At 46.5% G+C, this 21,509-nt stretch overlaps 1 protein-coding gene across 1 annotated transcript in view; it reads left to right on the top strand.

Moving 5' to 3' along the window:
• Nucleotides 1-4,893: 4,893 nt before the first annotated feature.
• Nucleotides 4,894-21,509, top strand: part of SLC7A9 (solute carrier family 7 member 9) — a gene marked incomplete at both ends in the record, with an annotated part of 33,340 nt that continues 16,724 nt past the window's right edge. The window contains 8 exons of the mRNA XM_080703296.1: nt 4,894-4,980; nt 9,628-9,775; nt 9,951-10,193; nt 11,397-11,522; nt 11,844-11,943; nt 12,617-12,661; nt 14,601-14,724; nt 15,497-15,600. Of these exons, the coding sequence (XP_080559422.1) occupies nt 4,894-4,980; nt 9,628-9,775; nt 9,951-10,193; nt 11,397-11,522; nt 11,844-11,943; nt 12,617-12,661; nt 14,601-14,724; nt 15,497-15,600 (977 nt within the window). The remainder of the gene's footprint in view (nt 4,981-9,627; nt 9,776-9,950; nt 10,194-11,396; nt 11,523-11,843; nt 11,944-12,616; nt 12,662-14,600; nt 14,725-15,496; nt 15,601-21,509) is intronic.

Below are 21,509 nucleotides of genomic sequence, written 5' to 3'. Positions count from 1 at the left end.
AAGGGGCAGTTCTAGTTGACAGATGCTTGTGGGAGTCTGCTGAGCTGCTTTTGCAGGCCCTTAGTTACCTAACAGCATCGCAGAACTGGCCAATAAGGGCACGGACTGGGCCAGCAAAGCAAACCTCAGGTGTCAGGACAGACATCAAGATGGCAGCGTCCTTGACTGCTCAGACGCCTGCTATGAGGGCCCTGAGGTGGCCCCATCTCTGTACTGGGTGTCCCGTGCCACCACTCCTCTTGCTTTCTAATACACCCCATGGGACCGCACCTTGTAAAGAGGGAATAGATAATACAAGTGTGTTTAACAGCCAGGCGTGGTGGCACACGCTTGTAATCCCTGCACTTGGGAGGCTGAGATAGGAGGATAGCATGGGTTTGAAGCCAGCCTCAGCTACTTAGTGAGGCTCTCAGCAACTTAGTGAGACCCTGTTTCCAAATAAAAGATATATGTTTAAAAAAAAAAAAGGCCTGGGAGTATAGCCCAGAGGTAGAAAGCATCTAGGTTCCACACCCAGTACCACCAAAAAAAAAAAAAAAAACACAAAAAAAAAAAAAACAAGTGTGTGTAACACTGTGGTTGGAATATAGTCTGCCCACCAAAGCTCATCTTGGAAGTTCATCTCCAACTATGAGTACTAAGAGAGGCTATTTAATCCTACTGTGGGGTTTAGAGGTGGGACCTGTGGAATGGGATTGGAACTGAATGAAGTCATCAGGGCCAAGTCCTGATGATTGTACTGGTGACTCTGTAAGAAGAGGAAGACCAGAGGTCACACACACTCATGCTCCTGTCTCTCCCCTCTCCCTGTGATGCCCTGCACTGTCTCAGGACTCTGCCAAACAGAAGCCAGTACCCAATGTGGCCCATCAACCTTGAGCAGGCTCATGAGCTCAAATAAACCTCTTTTACTGGTAACTGACCCTGTCTGTGGCATTGCTATTAGCAAGAGAAAATGGAATTTCTTTCACTCAAGTTCAGCCAGAGGCAAGGGCATCAGGAGCCCCCGGATCCTGGGGCAATGTTCAGGAGGGTCCTGGCTTTTGTACTGAAGAGTAATTTTTTGAAGTTGAGGGGTCCATGTATAGCAATCCAGGGCTGGGTTGCAAGCAAGAGAACGTTAAGGGAAATGCAGTGTTGAAGAAGGAAATGTTTTGGAAATGGACACTGGTGGCTTACAAGATGTTTTGAGGAGGATAGAAAACAGGAGAGCCCTGAGGTCTCAGTGCTGGATGCAGTCAATCTTTCCTGTGCTTCATGCAGCTATAAAAATCCTGGGGGGAAGTGTTCTTGGCTGAGCTAGGACTTGAGTCCTCTTCTGTTGTTAGAAAAGTGGAATTCTATGGTTGGTACCTCTTATGGTTTGGATATGAAACATCTCTCAAATGTTCCTATGCTAAAGGCGTGATCACCAGCCTGCAGTATTGCTGGAACCTTTAAGACGTGCAGCCTGATGGGAGAAAGTTAGGCCATTAGGGGCATAGCTTGCTATTGGGACCTGGCCCCTCCTCTCTTTGTTTTTTTTGTTTGTTTGTTTGTTTCCGAGCTGCCCTGAGGTGAACAAGTTTCTTCTGCCATGTCCTTGCACCATGATATACTGCCTCACCATAGGTCCACAGTAATGGTACCAAGGGACCAGAGATTGAAACCTCTGGAGCCAATATAAACCTTTCCTCCGATATTTTGTCACAGTGAAGGAAAGCTAACATACTAGCCCACAAGCATCCACAGGAAGGGTAGTTCCCCCATCAGCATATGCTAGGCAGATAGAAACAAAATTATAAAAAAATAATAGCTCTTACCTGGGCATGGTGGCACATGCTTGTAATCTCAGTACTTTGGGGGCTCAGACAAGAGGATCCCAGGTATGAGGCCCGCTTCAGAAACTTAGATCCCCAGAAATTTAGCAAGACTCTGTTTTAAAGTAAAAAATAAAATAGGGCTGGAAGTAGAGCTTGGAGGCAGAATGACCCTGGGGTTCAATCCCCAGTACCACAAAAAAGGAAAAAGAAAAATGATAGACAAAGTTCTGGCACAAAATTACATTATTCCAATAGTTCCAATTGTTCCTGAGTACAAAGATAAGAAAATGATTCCTAGATAAGACTGAAATCATGCTGTCTCTGAGAATTGTTTTATGATGACTTATTGTAAGTCATAAAGTCATGTCATTTGCAGGAAAATGGATGGAACCAAAGATTATATTAAGCAAAATAAACCAGACTTAGACAAAGGTCACATTTCCACCCATATTTGGAATCTAGGGGAAAAAACATGCCATGAAAGTAATGGAGCGAAGCCCAGTGGCACATGTTTGTCATCCCTCTCAGCACTGGGAGGCTGAAACAGGAGGATCACAGGCTTGAGGACAGTTTCAGAACTTAGTGAGAGCATTTTGAAATTAGAGATAAACAGAGCCTGGGCTGTAGCTCAAAGGTAGAATGCCCCTGGGTTTAATCCTCAGTACCCCAAAAAGGTAAAATTTAAAAATTTGCAAATACAAATATGCCACAATGAAACCCATAATTAAACTGTTATTAAAATGCACAAAATGAAGGAGGGGCAGAAAGAGACTGAGGTCGGGGGTGCAGTTCGGTTGTAGAGCGCTGGCCTCACGGCCCTCGGTCCCATTTCCAGCATGGCAAAAAAAAAAAAAAAAAAAAAAGGCCTGCAATTTAGAATTTAGTCTCTATTGGCAAAGAGAGGGAGAGACAAAGACAGACACAGAGAGGAGAGAGAGAGAGAGAGAGAGAGAGAGAGAGAGAGAGAGATGACCCTGAAAACCCGCCCTTCTCACAGACCTACCCACCCTAGAGTCTTCCCAGAGTTACCCCAGACCCTCAGCTCTGTCCCTGACCTTTGGTCCATCCCCACGTTGGGGATGCCATGCTGTTAGACTTACTCAAGGGCAAAACCTGGAGGATTTGGGCTGGAGATAACAACAATGCTTCTGGCCTGGCCCTGCTGTCCTTCTTCCCCTCAGATAAGCAGCTTCCTAGGTGGAAAGCCTGGTCCAGATAGGACTGGGAACTACCACCTGGTGTGAGCCTGCCTGGTGGGTCCTCTCTCCCAGGAGGCGCTCTGAGCCTCTGCTTCTGCATCACTCTGGAGCTCAGGTTCCACACCGGGCAAGTGAGAGTGTGGAACTGAGAGTGATTTTGAACCCCTTTCCCACTCTACAGCCCAGGGAACCAGGATCCTCGGCCACTGGCAGATTTTGGCCAGAGTTGCAGGGAGGATGGGCTGGGAGCCAGCAGGAGGCCCTGCTCAGACTCCATTCTGTGGGAAGGCCTCAGCCCTCCCCACTGCTCCTCTAGGAGAGGAAGGCAACTGTCAAGCTCCTGACCACAGCTATGAAGTAGAGACCTGTTGTGCAGCCTGACCTGAGCTGTAGATATGGCAACTAAAGGCAATAAAAGAGTTGGTTCCAAAGTTTACTGTTACATTTACCTTCTTGATTCCCAAGGATAAAAGCAAGCATGATTTCTACTCTGCAGAGATGTCTCCTTGCAGGGCACAGATGATCTGGAGGAATCTGTTTTTGTTTTGTTTTTTAGAGAATTGATCTAGACACATATGAATGAAACAAAAACATATTTGGAGCCGGGCATGGTGGCACACACCAGTAATCCCAGAACTTGAGTGGCTGAGACGGGAGGATCTCAGATTCACGGCCAGCCTCGGCTATTTAATGGGGTCCTCTGCAACTTAATGAGACCCTGTTTCAGAGTAAAGAATAAAATAGGCCTGGGGGTATAACTCAGAGGTAGAATGTTGCTCAGTTAAATTTCCAGTACCAATCCTCACACAAAAAATGAAGGCAACTAGCTTGCCTGGCTCTCCCTTTGTGTGTGGTGTATCTAAGCTTCACTGCTTAAAAAAAAAAAGTAGGTGTTTAATAATTACCTTTGTTGACCTCTGTACCTTCTCCTTCCTCCACTTCTGACACAAGACATGGTCCTTCCTGGGCTGTACTGCGCAGACGAGGTGGTCAAGGGGAAAGGTAAGGACGGGGCGGTAGGAAGGCTTTCCTGGCCTGGAGAGAGAGTTTATTTAGAGAGGGTTGACCAGCTCCTTGTTCTCCTTGAACTGGTTTTCCTCCATAATTTTTTTTATTCTTTATATCACTCAATAAAATAACACCTGTGCTCAGGCTTTTTGTGCACACCTTATCTTCAACTTGGGAAGGAATTAGGAGAAAACCATCCCTGCCTTGGACTTGATTCTGCTAAGTATATTCCAGTTTCTGTTTGTGTGCAGCACTGGGGATTGAACCCAATACTCTACCTCTGAGCTATACCCTCAGCCTTTTTCAAAAGTCCTTTTAATTTGAAACAGGGTCTCAATGAGTTGCTGACATTTTTACTAAGTTGCTGAGGCTGGCTTCAAACCTGCAATTTGTCTTCTGTCTCAAGCTCCCAAGTACTGGGCTTCTTACAGCTGTGCACTACAATGTCTGGCTTTTTTTTTGGGGGGAGGGGGTACTGTTGATTGCATCCAGGAGTGTTCTACCACTAAGTTACACCCCAAGCCTTTTTTCTTTTTCATTTTTGTAATTTATTTTGAGACAGAGTTTCAGTAAGCTGCCGAGGCTGGCCTCAAAAGCTATGATCCTCCTCTCAGCCTCCCAAGTACTGGGATTACAGGTAGGCACCACCACTCCAGATTTAATGACTGACTCGTATGCCTGGTGCTGAGCAAATTATCCCAAAGGAAATGACCACTTGCTCTCCTGAAGCCAAAGTTGATGATTTGCTTTTGGAGTCAGTTCCTACCACCCAGATGCACCACTGCCTAGGAGTGCTTGCTGAGCTCACCTTTTCATGGTCTGCTTCTACTGAACCATCGGCCCATGCCCTCCTTGCAGCCTCGGGGGAGTAGCAGAAGGGAAGGATGGGGGAGACCAGCCTGAGAAAAAGGGGAGAGAATGAGAAGTCGATCCAGAGCAATGAGCCCAAGACTACAAGTCTCCAGAAAGAGGTAAAGGAATGGGGGAGGGGTGGGGGGCCTGCCAGGTCTAAATGAGGGGCAGAAGAGAGTGAAGGACCATTTATCCCTAGTGACCAACCTAGGACATAATTTTTAATATTTTTTTTGCAATAGGGATGGAACCCAGGGGCATTCTACCTCTGAGCAACACCCTCAGCCCATTTTTATTCTTTATTTTGAAACAGGGTCTCACTGAGTTGCAAAGAGCCTTGGTAAGTAGCTGAGGGCTGTCCATGAACTGCAACCCTCCTGTCTTAGCCTCCCAAATGCTGGGATTATAAGCATGTGTCACCATGCCCAGCTAATAATTTTTTAATTTAATTTAAATTTAAAATTTTTTTAATGGTGACTGAATCCAGTGGTGTTCTACCTATGAGCTACACCTAGCCCTATTTTATTTCTTATTTTTGAAACATGGTCTCACTAAGTTATTGAGGGTCTCGCTAAATTACTGTGGCTGGCCACAGGCCATCTCAGCTTCCCAAGTACTGGGATTATAGGAGTGTACACATCACACGCTTGTAATTCCAGCATTCAGGAGGTGGAGACCGGAGGATCGCAGTTCGTGGACAGCGATAGCTACTTAGCAACTCCTTAGGCTCAACTCAACAAATTAGGCTCCTTGCAACTCAGTGAGACCCTGCTTCAAAAAATATAAAGACTAGCTGGGCGTGGTGGCGCATGCTTGTAATCCCCACGCTTGGGAGGCTGAGACAGGAGGATTACACAGGTTCGAAGCCAGCCTCAGCTACTTAGTGAGGCTCTCGGCTACTTAGTGAGACCCTGTTTCCAAATAAAACATAAAAATAGGTCTGGGAGTATAGTCCTAGGTAGAAAGCCTCTCGGTTTCATCCTCAGTACTACACACACACACACACACACACACACACACACACACACACACACACATATATATATATATACATATATACATATATGTATATATGTATATATATATATATATATATATATATATATATAGAGAGAGAGAGAGAGAGAGAGAGAGAAAGAGAGAGAGAGAGATACTAAAAAATAGGACTGGGGGTGTAGCTCGTATGTAGAATGTCCCTGGATTCCATCCCCTGTACTGCAAAAAGAAGGTTAGTTCTCTTGCCTTCTTGCTGGTGAAGTCAGCATGCCTGAACTCTTTTGAAGTTCATACATGAAGGGCATGTATGTGTTTTCATACATCAGATAAGCATCTGGAGGGTACGGTATTTGCTCACATCTACGGCCCTTCCAGGTCACAGAAGGCCTTGTGATGGCTGGCTGGCCTCCCCAGCAATCACAGTATTGGAGATTCTTGCACAGCAGGGGTCAGGAATGGACCAGCAACACTCTCCCTCTCTGCCAGCCCTGGCCTGATCCCAGAGATGTCTTCCTGGAGCCCTGTGCCTTCCAGGCAGCACACAGCACGGCTGAGCAAACCCCAGGCATGCCAGGCAGCTGTGGGTTGAATGGCAGGCCTGGTCCCCATCAGGACTCTGCAGCCCCGAGCAGGAGGAAGGGCTGAGGGTGGGGACATGTGGGCCCGAGGAGGACTGTCTTTCCTGAGGGAGCACCATGCCCTGAGGCTGGGCTAAGGCTGCTTCCCAGAGACCTTGCTTGATCCTGGGCACAGGCTCTGCCCAGACTAGCAGGCTTGTGCATCACTGACATTGTGCTCTGGAAATCAGGCCTGGGTTGCTTCTAAGGGCTGATGTTCTGACGAGGAGCTTGAATCAGGTTTCTCTCTCTCTCTCTTTCTCTCTCTTTAGTACTGGGGGATAGAACCCAGGAGCACTATATCTTCAACCTACACCCCCAGCCTTTTATATTTACTTATTGTTTTGTGTTTGCTTACTTTTTGTACTGAGCATTGAACCTAGGGGATTTCTACCTCTTAGCTACACTCCCAGCTCTATTTTATTTTATTTTTAAATAGTCTCACTAAGTTGCAGAGGGCCTAAGTAGCTGAGGATGGCCTTGAACCTGGGATCCCCTCTCTCAGCCTCACAAGTACTGATATTACAAGTGTGTGCCAACATTACCGCCAATCATTCATTGATTCATTTTGTGATACTGGGAATTGAACCCAGGGACCTTCTTTCTCCAAGCTACAACCCAGCCCTATTTTTTAAATTTTTATTTTGAAACAGAGTCTCACTAGATTGATGCAAGTCTCACTACTTGCTGAGGCTGTCTAGACCTGCAATCCTCCTGTCTCAGCCTCCCAAGTGCTAGGATTATAGGTGTGTGCCACAGTGCCCAGCTAACTTTTTTTTTTCTCTTTAAAAAAGTATTTTAGCTGGGCATGGTGGTGCACACTTGTAATCCCAGCATTTGGGAGGCTGAGACTGGAGGATCGTGGTTCGGGGACAGCCTCAGCTACTTAGTGAGGCCCTCCACAACTTAGTGAGACCCTGTTTCAAAATAAAGAATAAAAAAATAGGGCAGGGATGTAGCTTGGAGGTCAAATGCCCCTGGGTTCCATCCTCAGACCTGCAGAAAAAATAAAAAGTATTTTATAAGCTGGGCATGGTAGCAAACCTTTGTAATCCCAATACTTGGGAGGCTGAGATAGGAGGATTACAGGGTTGAGAACTGCCTCAGCAAATAGTGAGACTCTCATCAACCTAGTGAGACACTGTCTCAAAACAAAATAAAAAAAATAGGTCTGAGAATGTAGCTCAATGGCAGAATGCCTTAGTTCAATCCCCGGTACCCCCCCCCAAAAAAAAAGAGAAGAGAAGAGAATAAAAGAGAAGAAAGAAAAGAAATAAAACAAAGAAAAGGAAAAGTATTTTCTGTTTTTCTTTTTTTTTTTTTTTTTTTGTCGGCCTGGGGATGGAACCCAGGGGCATTCAACCTCCGATCTATACCCTCAGCCCTATTTTTTATTCTTTATTTTGAAACAGGGTCTCACTAAATTGCGGAGGGCTTCACTAAGTACCTGAGACTGTCCTTGAACCAAGATACTCAGGTCTCAGCCTTCTGAATGCTGGGATTACAAGTATGTGCCACCACGCCCGGTTAGAAAAAGTATTTTCTAACCAGGCATGGTGATGGTGGTGCATATCTGTAATCCCAGTACTTGGGAGGCTGAGATAGGAGGATTGCAAAGGTTCGAAGCCAGCCTAGGCTTTCAGCGACTTAGTGAGACCCTGTTTCTAAATAAAATATGAAATAGGTCTGGGAGTGTAGCTTGGAGGTAGAAAGTCCCCAGGTTCCATCTCCTCCAGTGCCACTAAATAAATGAATAAATTAAATAGAATAATAAAATAGGGCTGGGAGTGTAGAACTCTCTTGAGTTAAATCAACAGACCACAAAAGAAAATAAAAGTATTTTCTAATTCCAGTACTTGGGAGGCTCAGTCAGGAGGATGGCAGGTTCACAGCCAGTGCACGGTAACTTAGATCCTGTTTCAAATTAAAAATTAAAAGGGCTGCATGTGTAATTCATGGGTAGAATGCCCCTGGCTTGATTCTCCAGTATCACAAAAATTTATATAAAATAAAAATTATTTCTGCCCTCTATTGATATATAATACAGCAAACTGTCAGCTCACTCTTGCTCAGATAGATGAGTTGTGCTAAGTGAGCTACCTCCAAAGCCCTCTCTTGCTCGTTCCCAAGCAGGCTCCCCACCCTGAATCTCCATCACTGTGGACTGGTTTCGCTGTCCTGGAGATCCATGGGGAGCTCCTAGGAGCTGCTCCTAGAAAGTCTCACCCTACTCAGCGGCATCACAGAAAGTCCTCTGTTCCTGAGTGCCTCTCTCCTGGCGGGGAGCCTGTGGCCAGGACGCCAAGTCCTGGCTTTAGCCACTTGGTGGGAGAACTCCTTCCCACTCTGCCCAGCCAGGAGGTGTCTCCCAAGGGTCTTGGCTGGTGGCACCTCTTTGCTAAATCAGCCTGTGCGTGGAGAGCAGTAAGGGAGGGCTGCACCCTGAGCCAGGCCGGCCCCTTCTGGCTCCTACTCCTGGTAGGAGTAGCCTTTTCATGCCTCAGTTCTCTCCTCTGTGAAATGGGGTGATGTGGTAGCTCCAACTTATGAGGCTGTTGTGAGGATTAATCAATTTTTTTTTTCTGAACTGGGGATGGAAGTCAGGGGCATTCTGCCTCTGAGCTCCACTTCCAGCCCTAGTTTTTATTCTTTATTTTGAAACAGGGTCTCACAGAGTTGCAAAGGATCTCACTAAGTAGCTAAGGCTGGCCTTGAACCACATTCCTCTTGAATGCTGGAATTACAAGCATGGGGCACCACGCCAGATTCCGGTCAATCAATTTAAAACAAGCAAAGCAGTCAAGTGGGCACATGCCTGTAATCCCAGTACTTGGGAGGCTGAGACAGAAGGATCACAGGTTTGAAGCCAGCCTCAGCAACCTAGTGAGATCGTGTTTCAAAAATTTTGCAAAAGAGCTGGGGATATAGCTCAGAGATCGAGTGCCCTGTGTTCAACCCCCAGTATCAAATATAAAGATAAAGCAAGCTAAGCCCCAGGTCCAGTGTCCTGTTGTTACCGTGACAGCAGCTCAGGGTGGACGTGCTTGGGACGGGTTCTGTTTGGCTGCACTGGCCCTAGGTGGGAAAGGGCCACGTCTGGTCCCTCTGAGCTAGGGGGCTACAGTGACCCCTCTTCCTTCCTGCATGTCCCAGGTGGGCCTGCTGAGTGGCATCTGCATCATCGTGGGCACCATCATTGGCTCTGGGATCTTCATTTCCCCCAAGTCTGTGCTCAGCAACACGGAATCCGTGGGGCCCTGTCTCATCTTATGGGCAGCCTGTGGGGTCCTGGCAACACTGGGTAACTAAGATGCTGCTCCCACTGCTGCTGGGTTCCCTAGGAGTGCACCTGTGGAGGATAAGGGTCAACTGGGCGGCTGCCCAGTTGCAGAGGCATGCCAGGTGAGCCTGGGAGGGTGGCAGTGCCAGGGCCAGGCAGGCCTCACCATGGGCTGGATTCTTCCTCTGTGTTCCAGGTGCTCTGTGTTTTGCAGAGCTTGGCACGATGATCACCAAATCGGGGGGCGAGTACCCCTACCTGATGGAGGCCTTTGGCCCCATCCCTGCCTACCTCTTCTCCTGGACCAGCCTCATGGTCATGAAGCCCACCTCCTTTGCCATCATCTGCCTCAGCTTCTCTGAGTATGCGTGTGCACCCTTCTACGCAGGCTGTGAGCCTCCCCCACTGGTCATTAAATGCCTGGCTGCTGCTGCCATCTGTGAGTACCCGGCCCTGAGTTCCCAGACAGGGATCAGGGAAGGCCTGGCAAGGGAGTTGAGGGGCCTCGGCAGCGCCACGCCCAAAAAGAGGCCTAATGGGCCTGAGGGCTCTGAGGAGGCACAGGGGTTGGGTTGGCCATCCCTGATGCTGAGAAACCACAGGCTGCCCTGCAGGGGAGGATCCTTGGCTTGGAGCAGCCTGGCTTGATTGCCATGGCCATCGAAGTTCCCTGGTGCAGATCTTCCCTCTCTGCACTCAAGACACAGGTATGGTAGGGAAGATAGGTGTTAGAAGAGAGAGAAAAGAGAGGTTTTCACTAGGCTTGGCACTGCATGCCTACTCAGGAGGCTGAGACGGGAGGACCACAGGTTTGAGATCAGCCTTAGCAACTTAGAGATACCCTTAGTAACTTAGCAAGACCTTGTTTCAAAAAATAAAAAAAAGAGCCGGGCGTGGTAGCGCACGCTTGTAATCCCCGCGCTTGGGAGGCAGAGACAGGAGGATCGCACAGGTTCGAAGCCAGCCACGCGCGCTGGCTTATGAGACCCTGTTTCCAAATAAAAAAGTATAAAAAATAGGTCTGGGAGTGTAGCCCGGAAGTAGAAGGGCTTCCAGAAACCCCAGTACCACCAATAAATAAATAAATAAATAAATAAATAAATAAATAATTAAAAAAAGAGCGGAGCATGGTGGTACACACTTGTAATCCCGGTACTTGGGAGGCTGAGAGAGGAAGATTGCATATTTGAGGCCAGACTTGGCAACTTAGTGAGACTCTGTTTCAAAAATAAAAAATAGCTGGGTATGGTGGCGCACGCTTGTAATCCCAGCATTTGGGAGGCTGAGACAGGATGACTGTGGTTCGAGGCCAGCCTCAGCTACTTAGTGAAGTCCTTTGCAACTCAGTGAGACCTTCAAAATAAAGAATAAAAAATAGGGCTGGGAGTGTAACTCAGAAGTAGAATGCCCCTGGCATTCTCAGTACCAGAAACATAAATAAATAAATAAATAATTTAAAAGGACTGGGGGGTGTAGCTTGGAGGTAGAACACACCTGGGTTCAAGCTCCAGTACCACTCACACATACCAAAATAAATAAATAAATAAATAAATAAATAAAAGAGGAAGGAGGAGGAGGAGGGAGGGGAGGTGGGTACCAGGTAGGGCAGTCGGTCGATCATCCCACTCTGACCCTTCCCCAGTGTTAATCACAACCGTGAATGCGCTGAGCGTGCGGCTCGGGAGCTACGTCCAGAACATCTTCACTGCGGCCAAGCTGGTGATCGTGGCCATCATCATCATCAGTGGCCTTGTCCTCCTGGCCCAAGGTGAGCTTCAGCAGGACGCAGGAGGGGCCGCCCCAGCACATACCCCTTTCCTTCTGGAGCAGTCCTGCACACCAGCCTATGTCTGAGCGAGCCCGGCAGAAACGCACAAACAGAACCTTTAAGCTGCTTGGCTCCCAGCCAAGCTCTGCAGACACAGAGCACCAGGAGCACAGAACGAACCGAAGGGCCCAGCCCGCCGTGAGGCCTGGCCTGGCCAAGGGAGCCTCTGTCCGCAGGGCTCACATGAGCTCCACGTGAGAGGAGAGCAAAGTCAAAACCTGGTCAGCTGGCACCACTATTCATTGTCTGACTTACTTGCAGGAAACACGAAGAATTTTGAAAATTCTTTTGAGGGAGCCAAAGTATCCGTGGGGGCCATTAGTCTGGCGTTTTACAATGGACTCTGGGCCTACGATGGATGGTAAGCTGCTCCTCAGATGGCCCAACTTGCTCCAAGTTTCTTTAGGTTAATGTGAGTTCACCTGTTGTGCAAAGCAGACTTTCCCCTTAATGGGGTTTGCTGTGACTCTAAAATCTATGATGTTTTCCTTCTATGAAATGCACAACTCCTGGGGCCTGTGCAGAAGCCTCAGCAGGCAAGTAAGCGCTTAGCTGAATTCCAGCCAGCCAGCCCTGCCCAGTGCTTGACAAAGTCATGGATATTCAACGGCATTTCTATGTTAAACTTTGAAAATACTAACTTTAGCTGATGAGACTGCTTATGTCTTTTAAGGAAGAAGTATGACCATCTGCAATGCTAGATTTTCAAAGCATTTGTAGGTGTCATCTTTTCAGACAAACCATCTTCCATTTTTTCAAAGCACCCTAGAGACTCACTACTCCTGATTCTTGAAAATCCACATGATTCCCAAGGATGGCAAGGTCCTCAACTATTGATGTGTAGGTGTTGTTAGCCCAAGGCCCCAGTGCCACCAGGGATTCCTAGAAGGAAATAACCCTGGCAATCCTGCAGGACAGCTTTCTCTACAGTGAAGAGTCTTTAATGAAGCCAACATTTATTACTGTTTCACATTCTTACCCAAGAAAATCAGGTGACAAGTTACATGTCACCCTTGTTACTTCTTTTTCCTCAGGAATCAACTCAATTATATCACAGAAGAACTTAGAAACCCTTTCAGGTAAGAAAGCTGGGTCCAGCGGGAGACAATGGGTCTGAAACTGCATTTCTGTTTTCCCAGGCAAAAGGCAGACCTGCGTCCTTCCATTATCATACAGCTCCTTCTGCTCAGTGAATGGTTTGTTTTTGTGGTGCTGGGGATCAAATCCAGGGCCTCATGCATGCTAGGCAAGCACTCTATTACTGAGCTACACTCACAACCTAGAATCGTTTCTTTCCTTTCTTCTTTTTGTTTGGAGGGTGGGGAGGAAGATTGGACAGTACTGGGCATTAAACTCAGTTCAAAAGGACTCTACCACTGAGCTCCATCCCCAGAACTAACTCCTCCTCCTCCTCCTCCTCCTCCTCCTCCTCCTCCTCCTCCTCCTCCTCCTCTTCCTCTTCTTCTTCTTCTCCTTCATTCTTCTCTCTCTCTCTCTCTCTCTCTCTCTCTCTCTCTCTCTCTCTCTCTCTCTGTGTGTGTGTGTGTTAGTCACAGGAAATTGAACCCAAGAACATTCTACCTCTGAGTTACACCCCAGCCATTTTTTTAAACAGGATCACTAGACTGTTTAGATTCTTGCTATGTTGCTAAGGCTGGCCTTGAACCTGTGATCCTCCTATCTAAGCCTCCCAAGAACCAGGATTACAGGCATGTAATCTGTAATTAAATCTGACCCCCAGTCCTTTTGTGTGTGTAGGAGGGTACTAGAGATTGAACCCAGAGACATTCTACTTCTGAGCTACAACCCTATCTTTATTTATTTTTTGCTTTGTTTTTGAAACCGGGCCTTGCTAGGTTGATAAAAGTCTTACTCTTCCTGAGGCTGTCCTCTAACTTGTGATCTTCCTGTCTCAGCTTCCCAAGTACTAAGATTAGAGGCGTGCATCACCATGCCCAGCTACCCAACTCTATTTTTTTTAAGGACAGTCTCACTAAGTTGTTCAGGCTGGCCTTGAACTCATGATCCTCTGTTCTCAGCCTCCCCAGTTGCTGGGGTTATAGACATGTGCGACCACACCCAGCCAGAATGACTTCTTATAAATTCCTTCTAAACCAGGTGTGGTGGCGCATGCTTGTAATCCCAGCATTTGGGAGGCTGAGACCTGGAGGATCACTGTTCATGCTATTTAGTGAGGCCCTCTGCAACCCAGTGAGACCCGGTTTCAAAATAAAGAATAAAAAATAGGGCAGGGGTGTAGCTAGGAGGTCGAATGCCCCTGGGTTCCATCCCCAGACCCACAAATAAATAAATAAATAAATAAATAAATAAATTCTTTCTACATCCATGAAAGTTTAGCTTTGTTTGGGACAGAGGAATGATTGCTAAGGAGAAAGAAGAACCCTAACTTTCCCTGTCTCTGGCTTTTTGTTTTTGGTACTAGGGACTGAACCCAGGGACATCTACCTCTCAGCTACATTCCTAGCCCTTTAAATAAAGTATTTTTTTGTTTGTTTTGAAACAGGTTCTTGCTAAATTGCTGAGCTTCAAACTTGTGATCCTCCTATTTTAGCCTCTCAATTACTAGCATCTCTGGCTGATTTTGTTCTTTTTATTTTCATGGTACTAGAGATTGAACCCAGGTTTGTTTTACCTCTGAGCTACACTCCCAGCCTTATATTATTTTAAAACTGGCTCTCACTAAGTTGCAGATGGCCTCAATAAGTTCCTGCGGCTGGCTTTGAACCTATAATCCTCCTTTATCTACCTCTCAAGTACTGGGATTACAGATGAGCACCATAAAACCCAGCTACTTTGCTTTAAATAATTCTACTCTCCTAGAGTCTCAGAGGGAACGTTCTCATTTGAAGTGTCTCTTGTCCTGTTGTGATGCTGCTGTACCGCATACCCCTGGGTGGGCCTCGGGGGGGTGGGGGGCTGGGTAGCAGTGACAACCTGACAAGTCTCCCAGGGATGCTCTGGCCTGATCCCGTGTTCCCTCATCACTGTCCCTCCCAGAAACCTTCCCCTGGCCATTGTCATCGGGATCCCTCTGGTGACGGTGTGCTACATCCTCATGAACATTTCCTACTTCACTGTGATGACCACGACGGAGCTCCTGCAGTCCCAGGCGGTGGCGGTGGTGAGTGCCGGGTACCGAGGTTTGTGGGAGATGGAATGCCATCTAGGCGGCTGGGGTTATGGACAGATTAGGAAACCCCTGAAGGGAGAGGCCTGGAATCAGGTGTCCCTGGCCCTCTATTGATGGATTGTGGGAGTTGAGCTGCATAACGAAGGCTGGCAGGCCAGCCAAGAGGTGCACCCCAGGTGGTGGAAATGTGAGAGAGGTCACCGAGTGTGAGACTGCATGGCTGAGGTGGGAGGGGGGGGTCAAGGCCACGAGGGCCAGAGTGTCACAGGATGGTGAGATGACGAAGAACAAGGCAAACAGCATTGTTAGAAATGGGATTTCTGCCTCCACCAGATGATCCTGAGAAGCCAGGTATGGTGGTACATGCTTTGTAGTCCTGAGACTACAGGACTGAGAGGTTCAAGGACAGCAACTCAGTGATGCCCTCCACAATTTAGTGAGACCCAGCTTCAAACCAAAAAATAAAACAAAGTTAGGGCTGTAGCTCAGAAGTAGAAAGCCCTGGACTCAGTCACCAGTACCACACATATACAGGGTGGGGGTCTGGAGGTGTAGCCTGGAGGCAGAATGCCCCTGGACTCAATCTCAGTACCCCTCTCTTCAAAATGTCCTGAGGTGGCCCGGAGAGGCTTCCCCTCTTTCCTCTCTAGCTGGAGGTCCCGGAGGCTGGGCCCAATGGGTCTTTGGGGGAGCAGATAGCTTTTGGACTAATAGCTCTTGGAAGCTAGAAGACCCTCAGGATCCATTTTGCTTCTCTCACCAGACATTTGGTGACCGTGTTCTCTATCCAGCCTCGTGGGTCGTTCCACTTTTTGTGGCGTTTTCAACCATCGGTGCTGCTAATGGGACCTGTTTTACAGCTGGCAGGTAGGGGACCCCCAGGCACTCTCTTCCAGGGTGGCCAGGGGCAGCAAAGCCAGTATGATTCTTGAGGAAACCCCAAATTCTTGAGCTCTGCGAGGTTAAGCCCTTTATGGCGCAGATAGAAACCCTCTGGTCCAGATGTGGCAGACTGGCAAGGAAGGTGTGGGCACGCTTGCACACAGGAGCAGTACAAGGCTCCCTGTACTTGGCACTGCCGCCGCAGGCCAGGGGTTGCAGGCCTGGGGAAGCTGCTGCCAGTGTCGGCACCAGGTGAGGCGGTAGTGCTGGGGAATGAGGCGGGCTTTCCACTTTGCGCTTCCCACACCCTCTTACTTCATCTAATGCTATTTCCTGAACATTTTCTCATGACAGTGTGTACACGACTTGGCAAACTTTTTCTTAAATGGTCAGATATTAGTATTTTAGACTTGCTGGCCACATAAGTCCATAACAATCCTCCATTCTGCTTTTATAGCTGTGTGTGGTGGTGCACGTCTGCAACCCTAGCACTCGGGAAGCTGAGACAGAAGTATCACAGGTGCTGCTGGGCGTGGTAGCGCACGCTTGTAATCCCCGCACTTGGGAGGCTGACATAGGAGGACCGCACAGGTTCGAAGCCAGCCTCAGCTACTTAGTGAGACCCTGTTTCTAAATAAAGTATAAAATAGGTCTGGGAGTATAGACCGGAAGTAGAAAAGCCCCTGGGTTCCACCCCCAGTACCCAAGTGGTATAGACAATTAACAGCTGTAGTGTAGTCCCCTTTGTGATGCAGCATAATTTAACAAGTCCTCCACTCACAACTGGGTGTGGGTTGTTTCCATAAATACTGATGCTGGAACATTCTGGGACCTGCCTTTGGCTAGTGTCTGGTGTTCTGAGCGACTCTGCCACACATTTATGCATTTAAAAATGAATTGCAGCTGGGTGTGGTGGTATACACTTGTAATCCCAGTACTTGGGAGGCTGAGACGGGAGGATCGCAGGTTTGAGGAAAGTCTCAGCAAGTAGTGAGACCTCAACCTAGTGAGACTCTGTTTTCCAAATAAAAATAAAGCAGGCCTAGGGGTGTAGCTTGGAGGTAGAATGCCCCTGGGTTCAATCCCCAGTGCCAAAATTAATTAATTAATTAATTCTCAGGGTATAGCTTTGTGGTAAGCACTTGCCTAGCATGCATGAAGCCTTGGGTTCCATGCCTAGCACCCCCCAGTGCTCACATGCGCGCGCGTGCGCGCACACACACACACACGCACACACACAATCTCCAAACTGCACATGGTGGCACATACCTGTAATCCCAGTACTTGGGAGTCTGAGACAGAAGGATTGTAGGTAGGAGGGCAAGCCTAAGGATTAGTGAGGTCCTCAGAAACTTAGTAAGACTTAGTATTTTAAGATAAAAATAAAATAGGCTGGGGGTAACTCAGAGGCAGAATGCCCCTAGGTTCAATCCTCAGTACACAAAAGGCAAATCTGGATTCTTTGCATTTCTGTATATCATTAAATTTTATTTGTATTTCTCATTGACAATAATGGCATTTATCAACAAAGTACATTATGTTTTGATAAATGTATACATTGTGGAATCAGCAAGTTTGGTTAACATGCATAATCTCACATACTTATCATTTCTTTGTGATAAGAACATTTGAAATCCACTCTTAGCAGTTTTTATATTATTAGTGACTACAGTTACCTTGCTCTGTGATAGCACTGGAGTTCATTGGTCCTCCTGGAAACTTTGTGCCTGTTAACACTTCCCCTCTCGCTGCACCTGCCACACCCCAGCCGCAGCTAATCACCACTCTAGTCTGTACTTCTATGAGTTTGAAGGTTTCGATTCCATCAAGTGAGATCATGATATCCATCCTCCTATGATTGACTTATTTCACTTAGCATAATGATTTCTAGAGTCTTCCATGTTGTTGCAAATAATAGACCTTTTAAGGCTAAATAGTATTCCACAAGCTGGACATGGTAACACATGCCTGTAATCCCAGTACTTGAGAGGTTGAGACAAAAAGATCATAGGTTTGAGCCAGCCTCAGAAACTTAGTGAGACCCTGTTTTAAAATAAAAACTGAAGCCAGATGTGGTGTCACAAGCTAATCCTGGTACCTGGGAGGCTGAGACAGGAGGATCTCAGGCTCAAGGATAGTCTCAGCAAGCAGTGAGACTCTCGTCAATCTTGTAAGACCGTTTCAAAATAAAAATTTAAAAAATAGGGCTGGTGGGTGTAGTTTGGATCTAGAATGCCTCTGGGTTCAATCTCCAGTGCTAAAAAAAAAAAAAGAAAAAATATTGCTCCACTGTATGTGCATCACATATCTGTATCCATTCATCTGTTGATGGTCACTTAGGCTGTATCTGTATCTTGGCTATTATGAATGTTGCAATGTACAATATCTGTGTGTGTGTGTGTGTGTGTGTGTGTGTGTGTGTGTGTGTGTGTTTCTGGGGACTGAATCCAGAGGCATTCTATCTTTGAGCTATACCCTCAACCCGTTTTTTAGTTTTTGTTTTGAAACAGGGTCTTGCTAAGTTGTTGAGAGTTCCATTAAGTTGCTGAGGGTGTTCTTGAACCTGTGACTCTCCTGTCTTAGCCTCCCAAGTACTGGGATTACATCACCACACTTGTTTTACATGTATCTCTTTGACATACTGAGTGTGTATGTGTGTGTGTGTGTGTGTGTGTGTGTGTGTGTATGTGTGTGTGTGTGAACCCAGGGGCATTCTACCTCTGAGCTGCACCCCCAGCCTTATCTTGAAACGAGGTCTTGCTAGGTTGATGAGAATCTCACTAATTGCTGAGGCTGTCCTTGAACCTGCAATCCTCCTGTCTCAGTCTCTCAAGTACTAGGTTACGAACATGCAATACCATGCCCAGCCAAGGGGCATTCTGCCTCTGAACTACATCCCAGACACTGCCTCTTCTTTTTTTTTGTTTTTTGTTTTTTTAAACAGGAGTCTCTCCAGTTGCTGAGGGTTTTGCTAAATTGCTGAGGCTGGTCTCAAACCTACAATCCTCCTGTCTCAGTTTCCCAAGGTGGCATGCACCACCACACCCAGATGACACACTGATTCTAATTCCTTTGAATATATATTAAGAACTAGGATTGCTAGATCATTTGGTAATTCTATTTTTAGTTTGTTGAACCTTCCACTGTCTCCCAACATGGCTGTAGTAGATTTTCATTCCCACCAGCCATGCACAAAGGTGCTTTCTTCTCTGAATCCTTGCCAACATTCACCTTTCATTGGTTGGCTAACAGTCATTCTAACAGGTGTGAGATTGGAGATGGTATCTCATAGTTTTGATAGCACTGCTCTGATTAGTGATGTTGATCATTTTTTCATATATCTGTTGGTGTTTTATTTTTTTTTAATGGTGCTGGGGGTAGACCCCAGGGGCATTCTACCTCCAAAACTATACCCTCAGCCCTATTTGCTGAGGCTGGCTTTGAACCCACTTTTATTTTTATGTTAAGTTGCTAAAGATGGTCTCAAACCTGTGATTCTTCTGTTTCAGCCTTCAAAGTATTCAGATTACAGGTGTGTGTGTGCACTATGCCCAGTGTTACTGTTAAAGCACTGGTATGGTCGGCTGAGGGTATAATAAACTGATAAGCATGTGCTCAGGGTGCTCCCTGGGGTTCCTTATACACGCACCCCAATATGGTGCATTTAATAATGTTTGGTTTCTTTTCTTAGTTGTTTACAAAATTAAGAGAGTCTCGCTAAGTTGCAGAAGGCCTCACTAAGTAGCTAAGGCTGAGTGCAAACCAGTGATTTTCTTGTCTTTTGGCGGTACTGGGGATTAAACTCAGGGGCATTCTACCTCCGAGATACACCCCCAGCCCTATTTTTATTCTTTAGTTTGAAACAGGCCTAAGTTGCAGAGGGTCTCACCAAAGTAGCTGAGGCTGGCAGAGAACCTGTGATCCTCCTGTCTTAGCCTCCCAAGTACTGGGATTACAAGCATGCATCACCATGCCCAGCTTTCAAATATTTCATGAAGCAAATTAATAAAATAGAACAAAAAGATGTATTTTTGCTGTTACATAATTCATGCCTCCTCATAAATTGAATAACTTTTAAAGAAATGGCCAAAACTGTTTACTTGGTTATTCTATTTGAACTTCTACAAGCAATACAAGAGTCTTCCGGTTTCCCTTTATCTTCCTCAATACCTTTTCAGTGCTGGGGATTGAACCAGGGCCTCGTACATGCTAGACAAGTGCTTTCTCACTGAGCTATACCCCAGCTCTATCTTTTTATTATAGACATTCTAATGGGTATTGATATGTCACTGTGGGTGTTTCTTCTTGTTGTTTGTGTTGGGGAATGAATAAAGGGGAATTCTACCTCTGAGCTATACCTGTAAATCTCAGAACTTGAGAGGTTAAGACAGGAAGATCACAGGTTCAGGCCCAGCTTCAGCAACTTGGCAAGACCCTCTTTGAAACATTAAGAAAAAAAATAGGGCTGGGCATGGTGGTGCAGGTTTGTAACCACAGTATTTGGGAGGCTGAAAGAGGAGGATTGCAGTTCGTAGACAGCCTCAGCTACTTAGTGAGGCCCTTTGCAACTCAGTAGTGATACCGTTTCAAAAAATAAAGAATAAAAAATAAGGCTGGGGTGTAGCTCATGGGGTGTAGCTCATAGGCAGAATGCCCCCTTGGTTCCCTTCCCCAGTGTCCTTAAAAATCATAAAAATAGGGCTGGGGGTAGAGCTCATAGGTAGAATGTCCTTGGGTACAGTTTTCAGCAGTAGCAACAACAAAAAATTATATTGTACAGCTAGCCCTTTATATCCATGGATTCCACCTCCATAGATTCAACCAGCCATAGAAAATATTCAGAAAAAGCTGGGTATGGTGGTGCACACTTGTATCCCCATACTTGAAGGCTGAGACAAGCGGATCACAGGTTCATGACCAGCCTCAGCAATTTAGTGAGGCCCTTGGAAACTTAGACTCTGCTTTAAAACCAAAATAAGCCAGATGTGGTGGTACATACTTGTAATCCCAGTAGTTGAGAGGCTAAGACAGAAGGATCAAAAGCTTGAAGACAGCCTCAGCAAGTAGTGAGACTTTTGTCAACCTAGTAAGACCCTATTTTTTGTTGTATATATATAAATATAAATTATATATATATATATATATATATATATATATATATATATATACATATATAATTTGGTGGTATTGGGGATGGGGATAGAACCCAGGGGCATTCTATCTCTGGGCTACACTCCTAGCCATAGTTTTTATTCTTTATTTTTAAACAAGATCTAAATTGTGGAGGGCCTCACAAATTGCTGAGGCTGGCTGTGAACATGCAATTTTCCTGTCTCAGCCTCCCAAGTAATCAGAATACAAGAATGCCCCACCAAGCCCGACTCTGCAAGACCCTGTTTCAAAATAAAACTAAAATAGGGCTAGGGATGTAGTTAGGAGGTAGATGCCCCTGGGTTCAATCCCTAATACCGAAAAAGAAAAGAAAAGAAAAGGAAAGGAAAGAGAGAGAGAGAGAGAGAGAGAGAGAGAGAGAGAGAGAGAGAGAGAGAGAGAGAGAGAGAGAATATGGATGGATGGACATGGTGGTTCACGCTTGTAATCCCAGTTCTTGGGAGGCTGAGACAGGAGGATTGCAGATTTCCAACCAGCCTCAGCTACTTAGTGAGGTCCTCTGCGACTCAGTGAGACCCTGTTCAAAAGAAAGAATGAAGCCAGGCGTGGTGGCATACATTTGTTATCCCTGCACTTGGGAGGCTGAGACAGGAGGATCGCACAAGTTTGAAGCCAGCCTCAGCTACTTAGTGAGGCTTTCAGCAACTTAATGAGACCCTGTTTCCAAATTAAATATAAAAAATAGGTCTGGGAGTATAGCCCGGAGGTAGAAAGCCCCTGGG

Source organism: Muscardinus avellanarius, assembly GCF_963383645.1.
Source record: "Muscardinus avellanarius genome assembly, chromosome: 10".
NCBI classification, from domain to species: domain Eukaryota; kingdom Metazoa; phylum Chordata; class Mammalia; order Rodentia; family Gliridae; genus Muscardinus; species Muscardinus avellanarius.
Note: the sequence above shows the minus strand (reverse complement) of the source record. Positions and strands in the feature narration are given on the sequence as shown.